The following is a 12332-nucleotide window of genomic DNA, read 5'->3' on the forward strand; positions in this document are numbered from 1 at the left end:
TTGTTTTCCCTATTTGTGCTGTATAGCCTTTGGGCAAGAAATTTAGTTTTTATCCCTGTAACTATAACAGCCACCTGGACTTGCTCTTTTTCTCTTGCAGTTAAAACAATCTTGAAATTACTCTGTTACTAAGATTTTTAATATAGTAACTCTTGTAGTAGCATCCAAAGACTTCCATCAAAATTAAACAGCAGACTTTGAGAACATGTGAAGATACTGTTTGTGTTCTACACTGTCTATTTATACTTGGTTGACCTAAAATAGCTAGGAAAAAGGTTATACATGCTAGCTAGAAAATATACACACCTGGTTACACTGGATAATAGCAATTTCTTTGAGACATCGTATTTCAGAAACACAGTACTTATTCATGTTCGCCCTATACTGTTTTCAAGTAATAGTCAAATCTTCCAAACATGTCGGGTAACCACAATGTTTGCCTTAAACAAGAGTTCCTTGCAGGTTTTCTCAGCTGACAAAGTTGAGCTTTATAAAAACCTGCTAAAATTAGCCAGCCCTTCCCTGCTGATCTCATAATATTGGAATAGACTCTCATAAATGGTGTGTTTCTTAAATTCAGTATAAGTCCAACAGAGTATACTTTGTTGAGATAATTGGATATGGTACACTCAAAAACTGCACCTTTATTTGCTTGTTGAGTTTCCTTTTAGATTTCTATTACTGGTCAGGAAACTGAATAAGGCGGAACACCACGTAGAATGAAAGAGGCTTGAAAAAGTAGCCTCTTGTCATAAACTTGTGCACCGTTACAAGGAATGAGCACTAATAAATTATTTGCTGGAGACTTAAACAGGAGGTGTGACTTTGCTAGTTCTTGTTTGGTTTTAATAACTGACTTTTATTTCAAACAAAGATGTGTTTTTCCTTCCCAGGACTTCTTAGAGTAGTAGTCCAATGGTTGAAATTCAGGTTCCTAATTATGAAATGTGAGGGGGTTGTGGGAAGCAAACAGAGCAGATCTCCATTTGGAAATGCATGCTTTGTAGATCTGGTACCAGATCTTTCCATTTTGTTTATATGAACCAGCTACCTCTTTCAGCTGCACACTAAAGGCAAAGTCAGCATCTAGAAATTGATTTTAGTGCTGGAATACTAAAATTGACAAATTATTCTGTAGCTGAGAGATCTCAGTAATGAAAGCACAGAAACTCTTCACATTCCTGTTCCCTTTTTCTAAACAGCAGTGAGGATTCAAATAGCATATAGTGGTGGAATACACACTTTGCAATCTTTTAATTTAATTGAATTGTTCTTATCTTCGACCTTTTAATGGCTGATTTGGAATCTCTGGTCTGGAAACTTAGGAAAACTGCTTGTTTTCATAGGGATCCAGGTCCGGTAATGCTGTTTCTCCTGGTTGGTGTTTTATGGTACTTGTATCTCAGAACTGGAGCTGCTCCTGTGGTAACAGGCTTATTTTATGGTAGGGCGTAAGTCTTTATGCACAAGCATGTTCAACGTCTGAATTCCCACTTCTTGCTGGATCTGACAGCTGAAGCTGGAGCTTTTGAGTGTGTTAGATATGTACTTCCTCAATTACTTGTAGATTAAGAGGCATTTAACAGCTACATCCATTTTTCTTTTATTTTTCTGTTGCCTTTGAAGAGATGGGTGTGTGTGTGTGTGTTTGGACATGTTACAGAAAACTTTCATTTGAGTAAAAATCATGTAAGAATTTCAGGTACTTAATAACCAGTTTCATTCTTTGTGATTCAGTGCAAGTTGATTGTAGATTTCTTTGAATTTTGTTCCACATATTATACTTTTTCTGCATCACAAATAGATGTAATTAATTGTCTATGTCTCATTACAACTACAGTCCTAGAAAAAACACTGATTTACTTTAAACTTAAACCACCACTTAAAATGACTAGTGCGTTTTTTTTCTTATAGAAGTAAAACTTCTGTTGCTGTTCAGGTTTCTTGTGCAGGAGCTGTGTGATCATTCTACAAGCAGTAATTAGACATAACTTGATTAATGGGGCTCTCCGTTTGTGTTCTGCTAACAGTATACTGGCAGTCCATTAAGATGTTTTCTTTTTTGGGGCACGTTTGGCCTTCTAACGGCTTATGCCTTCTTTTGCAGGGCACAAAGCTATGGATAATAATGGAATATTTGGGTGGAGGATCAGCGTTAGACCTTGTAAGTATACAAATCTTGCACTTTAAGTGCAAGTGGTAGAACTTATTTCACTGTGCTTTCATATCTCTTTATAAAAAATCCAGTCCCTGGAGGCTGCTGGTGTTACAGCAGGACTACATTATAGTGCTCCAAAAAGTGTAAATTGGTATAGTAGCTCTATAAAATTTTTTCCTCAGGTTGAGTTGATACTGAATTTTGGTTTTGCTGTTTGTCTTCTAAGCACCAGGAAGTGCCCATTCATTTTCAGTCAGAGAGGAGCAAACTAGGATTTTTACTATGAGGAAAAGTACTGTTCTTGCCATCTTCCTCCCCTCCTCTGCAGAAGGAGCATGTTCGTTACACTTAAATTCAAGTGTTTCCTTCGGGGCTGGGTCTCAAGAATGAATGTTGTGTGTGCTCCTAGACTACAGTTAATTCTAACTAGCCAAAAGGTGTTGGCTTTTCCATTTTCAGATATTTAGCTAAACATGAAAGTGCCTTTTACTTGAAATAATGTAGCATTCATGAAGGACGTAGCTTAGTAAAAGAAAAGAAAAAAGCACAGTTTACTGTACATGGATGTGGTTTCCCCCTGCTTTCAGTACAGCTCCGCCTCGACTGTGAAGCTTAGACCCACCCTTTCCTGTAAGATAATATAACTCGGTCTTTGTTTGTGGGACTCTGGAGTAAAAATACCAGGTCTTCAGTAATACCGAATAGGGTTAACTATACAGTTGCTCACAGTGGTTGTGTCTGTAAAGATTTAAGTATGTGCTTAACTTCACAAATCTGTTCAAACTTCTTTGACATTTCATTGCATCAGCTCAGCTGTAGGAATGCAAAGGCATAGTAATTGTGCATAGCGTATGGCTGTTTGTAGCTTTGGAACTTAAGTCTTTTTGGAGAAGTGGCTGTGAGACAGTTTATTCTTTGTTAATATTTTCAGATACTTCTATCATCTGTGGAGCATCAGAAATAGATAGCTTTGAGTAGTGTTCAGTGAAACACTTATCCTCCTAAAGGAGGATAAAACCTTAATTTTTGACTCACTGACTTGATAGCTCCCTGGTTTTCTTTCTGTTTTACTGCTGTATTTCTTTGTTTTGTTTTCAGTTTGTTTGTGTTTTTTAGCAGAAACACAAACCTTAATTGTTTCTGTTTTAGATAGTTTCCTATGCTTACTAGCTTTACACTTAGTCCATACAAGGAGTTTTGCAGTATTGCATTATGTTCTAAATGAAAAATAAGCATGGAATAAAAAATGCTGGAACACGGAAAAAAACAGATTGTTAAATTGTGAACATACACGATCAGTAGATTGATTTATTTTGAAATAAATTTGAGTTTTGTAATTCACTTAATTTAAAATGCAAAATTCTGTGTGCAGGCTTTGGCAACCTAGAACTTCTTGGAAAGTTAATTAGCTTTTCATGTGGATTGCAGGGTGAGGAGAGTGCATATTGTATACATTGAAAGTGCTGTTAATATTCTTTTTCTTACGTATTATCAATACAGGAGACGTAAAGATGATTTCTATGAGGATATTGAATCTTTATTTTTATGAATTATCAGGGGTTTTTTGTTTGTTTTTTATGGTAAGAATGTGTTTCAAGTTTAAGTTTTAATTAATGTGTTTTCCTCTAAAGCTGCGGGCTGGCCCATTTGATGAATTCCAGATAGCTACCATGCTAAAGGAAATCTTGAAAGGTCTTGACTACCTACACTCGGAGAAGAAAATCCACAGGGATATAAAAGGTGCATGACACTTTAGATGTGACTTTGTTAAAGTCCTAAAAATCATAGGAGCCGTATTCTAAATTAAGTGTCGGATTATTTTTCTTTGGCAGCTGCCAATGTCTTGTTATCAGAACAAGGAGATGTTAAGCTTGCTGATTTTGGAGTTGCTGGGCAGCTGACAGATACGCAAATTAAGCGGAATACCTTTGTTGGAACTCCATTTTGGATGGCGCCTGAAGTTATTCAGCAGTCGGCATATGACTCAAAAGTAAGTGTAACAGTAGAAAATCTTTGCTTTGTATCTGTAACTCCAACAGAAGTTTGTTTGTTTGGGTTTTTTTGTTCTTTTTTTTTTTTTTTTTTTGCCTTTCTAACTCTGAGTACTGACAAAATAGATTGCAAATTACAGAGTTGTGAATAAGAAAAGATTAAGTCTGATTAGATTATTTTTATGCCATGCTCACATGTCACTAGTTGCATGCAAGACCTGTGAAAACTACTCTAGTAAATTGGATGCTTTCAAATTAAAGATTCTTTCAGGGAAACTCTCTGGATGCTTTCAGTGTTGTGGATTTGTTTGTTTGTTTGTTTGTAATTTCAATTCAGTGTTTCCCATTCAAATTCAAATGGTTATGAAGTCCTCATAAACCAGAATACCACTAGAAGTAATCTGCCTATTTAAAGCCAAGATGATGGCTTAAGTTTTATTCTCTTCTCCCCCTTTTCAAAAGGGTAAGATTCCTATCATAAAAATTAAGTTTAATCTTTAAAGGTAGTTACCTGCTTTAAGCTGGCCTATAGGCTTCCTCTCTAGTATCAGAAGAGAGAGATTGAATGACTGCCCTGTTGAGTTGCCCATCTCTGTCCTCTAGCCCCAGAAACCGGGCTTACGGTAACACCTATGTTTTAGGCAGCAGTGTGAGATTAAACCTAGCCTTAGTATTTCTCTGTGTGCTCTGCCAGTAAGTGTGGGGGGGTAATGCATCATTTCATTTCCAAAACTTGTGAGCCAGTTTAGCCAGTGTCGGACTTGAAGGAATTCACCTGTGTGTCACAGGGGTTCTTGCTGCTAAGAATGAGCTTGTGCACACAGTAGCAGTTTTCGTGTTTGGGGTTTGAGGTGCAACGGTAATGCTCTCTGGGACATTTCTAGAAAGCATCCAACCTTGTTTTAAAAATGCTTATTGTCCAGTCCGAGTGAAAATCATTCCTTTTGTCCTTGCCCTAAGTAAACTAACTGTACCACTCCTTCATTCACATTCTGCCAGCAACCCAATCTCCTGCTCTCCTTATCTTCTCAATGAGTTGCAAGAGCCATGTCCTCTCCCCTTATTTTCTTTGCGGAAGGCTGGTGGAAAACACTGAAAATAAAAGCCTTTGTTTAGGACAGATGAGCATTAGACAGTTCAGATTTTCTTTATTTATAGGCTAATACTGGTAAGGATTTTAACATCTGGACTGAATTTTAACCTTGCTTCTTCTCTATCCATTTAAGAGTAGCAGAAAATAAAATGGAAATGTATGTTTTTCTTTTTAATAATGGTAGAGATTTAAGTCCCACCCCATCTTTCAGAATATTTTAATCTTAAATATAATTGTTTATGCTATTTCATTCATGTACAATGAGCTAATTGAATTCATCAATACTAAATACAAATACTTTAATTCTTGTGATTAAGAATATTAGATGCAATTTGTAACTCTTGCTTAATATATGGGCAGCTTTGGGTTATCATAGTTATACTATGCTTAGTCAACTGTTTTCAGGCACTTGAAGTAGAAAAGAATTTCACAGTCCCTAACATATTTCAATATAAGGGCAATCTTATTTGTAGTACCTATCTGCTAAAGTTAGTATCTTCACTTATAGTATTCTTCAGAAACTTGCACATTGAAACTGGGGTTTCAGATCTTCTAGGAATTTGGTGTTGCAGATCTAATTAAATTGTTGATTACTTCCTAGCTAAATTCTTTAAGTAATCTGCTGGGAAACAAATTGAGTGAATCACCTCTTGGACTTTGTTGACCCTTCTGCATTATTTCTTTACAGAGTCAGGTGTCAGAACAAGGTTGGATACTAAAGTGCATATGTAGTTCAAAGTAATATTAGCATGCAGTTTTGCTATCCAAATGGAAACTAAATTACACTTAGGAAATTCATGGCAGTTCCTAGTTTGTTGTAGGAGGAAAAAAAAATCTTAAGAAGATTAACATTTCTGAAGCTTTTTCCAAAAACATATTTTTAGCATTTTAACATTGTAGGAGAACTGATGATGGTATATATTTTGGCCAAAGTTGCTAAAGACACATTAAATCAGATTATTAAAAAAGAATCTTTGTGTATCATCCACTTACACCAACTTTGTTTGTGATGTGGTATATACAAAGCTTTCAGATACTAAATACTTTGTCATGGTAGCCCTTAGCTTTGGACTAAAATTAACTTTTCTCTTTCTCAGGCTGACATCTGGTCATTGGGTATCACTGCTATTGAACTAGCCAAAGGAGAGCCACCTAACTCGGATATGCATCCGATGAGAGTTCTGTTTCTTATTCCAAAAAACAATCCTCCAACTTTGTTAGGAGAATTCAGTAAACCTTTCAAAGAATTCATTGATGCATGCCTGAATAAGGACCCAACATTTGTGAGTAGATAGAAGTTTGTGTGTGTGTGTGTAGTGTGTGTAGATGGGCTTTTTTTTCCCTCATTTTGGGAGAGAGGAGGTTGGATGGGTGCTTTTGAGAGGGGTTGTTTGTTTTGTTTCTTGATCTTTGTAGTGTGTCATAGTCAGTTCAAACAATTTTAAACACTTATGCTTTCCACTGTGGAAGCAGTGCTTTTTTTTGTCTGTCTTCCCATCCCAGTCTCCTCAGTTTAAAATAATAAAAGGGGGAGCTGAAGAGACCAAAGAAATGATAATGCCAGAGGCAGCTTCCTAAGGGATGGGCTAACTTGGGATTATATCAGAAGAGAGAGTCTTGAATCTTTTCTCCAGCAAAACGTTTACTGTCTGAATTCTGCTTACAAGGAAATGTTGCATAGGAGAATTTTTGATTAGTCATTTTCCTGGGTGTGTACTTTTTAACGTAGAAGAATAAGCGGTATGGTCTCTGTGCAACTTGATCGTATTTTTAGAGTGCTTATAAATGTGAATTACTGGCTTTTCTTGACTTCCTGTTTGCACTGAATTCCTGATACTGTACAAATTAGGCCTAGAAGGCAGTTATCATACTAAATCTCCCCTACTAACATGCTAACATATTGTGATTTTATATAAGGTTAAATATTTAAGGTGTTTCTTACAGCGCCCTACAGCAAAAGAACTTCTGAAGCACAAATTCATTATGAAAAATGCCAAGAAGACTTCGTATCTGACAGAACTTATTGATAGGTTTAAGAGGTGGAAGGCAGAGGGACACAGTAGTGATGAATCTGATTCCGATGGTTCTGATTCGTAAGTTCATTTTCACAGTTTAGGCTGGGTTTTGAGTATGTTTTGTTGAGTGTTACCGAAGTGTGTATGGTGCAGTTTATGTATATAATTCACTCCTTTTCTGTGCAACTGTTTTCATTCAATGTGTTTTGCATTAGCCCTAATCTTTTTAAGGGAACCTTCGTTAGATCTTAGACTAATGCATAAATCAAGCTCTGAGCTCATTACTGCTTTGAACCTTTTTCTCTTCAAACTCAGTTTCAGTTCTGCTTAAGTGCTATATATTCCTAGTCTTAGGTTAGTGGTTATAACAATAAGCATACAACACAGTTAGAAATACTGCAGAGCAAGGTTGAGGTCTGTGGAGAAGTTTGCATCATGCCTGTGGAACATAAATTCTGCAAGTCTCTTGTTTTTCTGGATATCAGATGACTTTTAAATGGGAAGCCATGGGCGAAGGTAAGCTTTATGGGTAGACTGCATCTATTTGCTTTGATCAGGCTTTAACTTATTCAGTCTCTGAAGTTTGTTTTTTCTAAAGTTTAGTTAAAGTTTCAGTGCACACTCTTATTTTAAGGTATACTGAACTAATCCATATAAGTTTATTATGTATTTGGGTTACCTATGCTGTTTAGCATTATGTAGTGGCTAGCGTTATGTAGATGGTATCCTTTTTCTTCAGGGAGTCAAGTAACAAAGAAAATAACTCTCATCCTGAGTGGAGTTTTACTACGGTTCGAAAGAAACCAGATGCAAAGAAGCTGCAGAATGGGACGGTATGTACGGTCTGAAGAATTCTTTAAAGTACTGGTTGTGAAACTCTTGTAAAGAGCATGTTCATAAATACTGGTTTTTCATAGTGATGAAAACACTATGTAATTATTTTTTCATAAGAATTGAGGTAGTCTTTTTGTAATTAAACACACAAAACTTGTTAGTGATAATTTCCTATATTAATATCCACCTCAGTTGCAAAAGATACCACGTTGTAAAAGATCAGTATTTGTTTCTCAGAGATGTGGATTTTAAAGGTTCATATAATATTAAGCAGAAGCAGAATAGAGCTGTGACAATATATGATATTATTTCAGAAATGTCATCCGGCATCTATTTCTATATCACGTAGCATTTGTTGATGCACTGTATGCTTCATTATATTTAAGGGGCTTTGTTGAATACAGCTGAACTTTCAAAATCATATATGCTACGCTAAGTGCAACTTATACACTGTATAGCGGTATATTAAAATAACCTGCATTTGCTAATTTTTAGGATCAAGATCTTGTTAAAACCCTGAGTTGTTTAACAATGATAATCACTCCTGTGTTTGCTGAGGTAAGTCTTAATTTAAAAGACCTTTTGAAAGTATTACCCAAGTGTTTGATGAATTTTGTGAGGTTTTATCTGTTTTGGTCTATTACTCAGCTTAAACAGCAAGACACAAACAATGCTAGCAGAAAGAAAGCAATTGAGGAACTTGAGAAAAGTATCAATATGGCAGAAGCAACATGTCCAGGGATCACAGATAAAATGGTGAAGAAACTTATGGAGAAATTTCAGAAGTAAGTTAAGGGATTTTTATGTGCATTTAAAAAAGTTTAAAATTAAGTACTGATATTCTGGAAAGGCTGGTTGAATTTGAATACTCAGTATGTTAGGGAAACTTGAGTAGAATTTAGTGATAAGCAACAGATCTGTTACATCCTGGAATTAAACTTTTAGCTCTGTTGGTCATATGCAACACTTCTGGCTATTGTGACTAAAATTAATTGTGACAGTTCCTTTTTATGCTCCTTTAGTGCTGCAGTTTTACTGTAGTTGTTAAACTTCTGCTTCTTTTAATTTAGCCTACAATTTTATCTTAAATATATAACAAGTAAGGGAGTAAGGGAGCAAGAGAATCTCTTAATTTGATTTATCTTTTTAGGGAACGTTTCTGGTGTGGGTGTGGTTTTTTTTTTTTTTTTTTTTTGATATGAACTGATGAGATGAGGGCACATGCTTGTTCTAGTGATGCACTAACCATTATGTGCTATTATGTGCTATTCATGAAGTTGAAATGTAATTAATAAAATCTTTACTGGCATTTGTTTTACTTGTAGATTTTCTGTTAATGACTCCTCCTAAGAAACTTCACATAATTGACTGCTGTTTCATATGGACCCAGTGAAACCCACCAAACTACTTCAAGCTTGGCAGTGCTTAGCTCATGAGCTCCTTGTGCCTTTTGGATCTTTGCAACATATTGATGGTGATTGAGGATTTGAACGAACCTACTCAACTATTTTGTGGCAGTGCACATGGTTTTATATTTTCAGGAAATTATTTTGTAAAGAACAACTTTTAATATTGTAGTTTCACCTGTTTAATCTGATAAATGTTGAGGTGCAGTTTTGCTTTTAGAAATAACCATTACTTTAGTTAATAGGAAGTGCAAGTACAGTATGTTTTGATGCTATTTTGTTCCTGTACACGGGGTTGTACAGATCTTTTGTATTCATGAGTTAAACTTTTGTAAATCACTAACAAGCTTCAGAGAAAATAGCTTTTTCACAAGGGTATTCAAAACATGTAATGTAGTGGCAAAGGTATTGCTGTAGCACCTGCTTCAACCAGCATAGAGTTATCATGCCCTGAAAAATAAACCTGCAACAGTCTTTACTATAATTCTAAATTGGTACAGTATTTTAGGCAGCTCTATGATTACATATATTTGAGAGCAATATGTCACTAGTTTGCAGGTGATATGTAGCAACAGGAGTATCCTGATGTACAGTACAGGTATTATCTTTCAATGCAGGTTTTGAAGTACTAATTCAATCTTATTCATCATGGTAGGAAAATTAAAGCAATACAGTTGAGGGCGTGGGGCTTTTGGCAATAATGGACAAAAACTGAAGTCCAGTTTAATTTAATTTAATTTTTTTCTCCTCTGAGTATACATGCCTGGGTGGAAGGGAGCCAGAGAAGCCAAGCGTCGCATGATACGTACCTCACAAGCAGGTATAAGCGTAACACCAGCGTTCTGTGTGGTGGTGTTGTTTCTCCTGTAAGATATTTATACACATTTTTGTTCTTAAGTACATTAAATAAGTACACCAACATAATTTGTTTATAATTTACTGAAAGTGTATTTTAAATATGTATTTACCAGTTAATATGCAAATAACTGAGTTATAGATATTCTTTCACAAAAAGGTAGTACTGTGCAGACGGAGTGTTTTTTCTTTTTTTTTCCTCATAAAAAGTAGGTAAGACTATAAAGTTGCTTTCAGTTATATATTTATGGTACTGCTAGATGGGTAATATCTTCTTTTTCTGTTTTTTATTTCCTGAGGGTTTTTTTTTGTTTGTTTGTTTTGGTTTGTTTTTCCTTTTTCAACCCAGTATGTATATTATGCTGAAGTTTTGAACTGGGACTGTTTTTCAGTACTTAGTTGTGGAAGTGTTGGTGTAAATTTATTTTTGATAAAGGCTGGGTGTGTTTATTTTATGGTTCAGACCTGCACATTTTGTTTTTGCACAAAAGTCATTTTAGAGAATCTGAAATATATCTGCCAAATATTGAAAAAGTATTGGTGTGCAAGTAAATACTGCATTTTTAGTCAAATGTTGCCATTACATTGTTTTTATATAAAGGACACTTGTGAGAGATGGTGGTTAGATATGCCAAGGACAATTATTTTCAATGGTGCCTACACTGTAAAAATTACTTTTAACTCCTTGTTTTAATTTTAAAAAAATGTTTCTGTTTAAATCTTTCATCTGCTATATAACTGAAATTCGATTAGAATTTATATCTGAGAAAAAAGTCTGGAAATAGTTTTTGAAAACAATAATGTTATGGATTAAATAAATATTTTTATAAATATAAAAGCAGCAAAAGTTGTAAATACAGTTGATCTGAAGCTTTACAAAATAACTGCATCACAGAAACAAGTTGTAGTGTTCCTCTAGCTTCTGTAGTTGTTAGTCTTGTAAATCTGTTTATAGATGAAGCTTATTTCAATGTTTTGGGGGGTTTTAAATGGTTTAAAATAAATATTTAAGTTCTGTAAACTTTCACGAGCTTGTTCTGTTGTGCGTTTTATTCTGGATTTTAGTAAATGTGCAAAGGTATGGATGTACCTCTTAAATTTGTGTTGGAGTTGAGCAAAATTGCTGCTCGCACAGAGATGCGTGGGGGCTTTGAAGTGGTCTGGGTCCCCGCATGCCGTCCTTGTCCGGAGGACGCCCGCCAGCCGCTGCGCCCCCGGGGATGCTCGCAGCCGGAGCCGCGCCAGGGTTCAGTTTGATTTCATGCCTAAAGAGGAGTCGTCGGGATCTGTGCGCTCAGACGAACGTGCGGTGCCAGTGACGACGCTGTAAAGATTTTTTTAAAACGTTCTGACTTGCTTGTGAACTGAGTGTCGTGGGTTCGAGGTACAGAAAGGCCTGCGCCACAGTCACCTCGGCTTTTACTTCGGCAGTCTCGTCCCAGATCTCGTTTCAGAGAGCCATGCTCGTTTCACGGAATTAAAAACGTGTTTTTACTTCTGTGTCACTTCCCTTAAGGCATTCTTCTATACGGGAGGCCGAGGGGAGAGGGGGTGGGGATTCCTCCCGAGTTTTGTAACGGGTGGCTCTGCCCTCTTAATGGAGGGGCTTTAATCTATGCAGCTGTAGCGATTCTGAGTGGCTGGGGTTACCGAGTTGGAGGAAATTGAAACCTGCGCTATTTGTGCTATGACTAACAAGCCGCCGAACTGCGGGGCCTCTTCTTTTCTTGTGAAATGAGTGGGATGTGTACCTACCTCGCAGGGCCGCGTGGGGACTAATTAATCCGTGTATGCGTGGAACAGCCTCGTTCCCTTTATGATACAGTCCATTTGAGAAATGGTTTTATTGCACTGCACATGGTGTTTCAGCTCCTGAAGTCTCTGCATCGTAAGACTAAAATTTAACTCTTAAGAATGGATGTCTGTATTACTGGTTTCCAGAGAAGAGTTGTCTTTCTGTGCCCCCCACCCCAGCTCCCA

At 36.4% G+C, this 12332-nt stretch overlaps 1 protein-coding gene across 2 annotated transcripts in view; it reads left to right on the top strand.

The window, feature by feature from the left end:
* STK26 (serine/threonine kinase 26) overlaps positions 1 to 11377 on the top strand; it is a 33173-nt gene extending 21796 nt beyond the window's left edge. For both annotated transcript variants that reach the window (XM_062584451.1, XM_062584452.1), the window contains 9 exons: positions 2108 to 2164; positions 3790 to 3898; positions 3991 to 4148; positions 6340 to 6525; positions 7187 to 7335; positions 7997 to 8090; positions 8587 to 8649; positions 8740 to 8876; positions 9417 to 11377. In XM_062584451.1, the coding sequence (XP_062440435.1) occupies positions 2108 to 2164; positions 3790 to 3898; positions 3991 to 4148; positions 6340 to 6525; positions 7187 to 7335; positions 7997 to 8090; positions 8587 to 8649; positions 8740 to 8876; positions 9417 to 9441 (978 nt within the window). In that variant the 3' untranslated portion in view covers positions 9442 to 11377. The remainder of the gene's footprint in view (positions 1 to 2107; positions 2165 to 3789; positions 3899 to 3990; positions 4149 to 6339; positions 6526 to 7186; positions 7336 to 7996; positions 8091 to 8586; positions 8650 to 8739; positions 8877 to 9416) is intronic.
* The last annotated feature ends 955 nt before the right edge of the window (positions 11378 to 12332 follow it).

Source organism: Rhea pennata, chromosome 11, assembly GCF_028389875.1.
Source record: "Rhea pennata isolate bPtePen1 chromosome 11, bPtePen1.pri, whole genome shotgun sequence".
In the NCBI taxonomy this organism is placed as follows: Eukaryota; Metazoa; Chordata; class Aves; order Rheiformes; family Rheidae; genus Rhea; species Rhea pennata.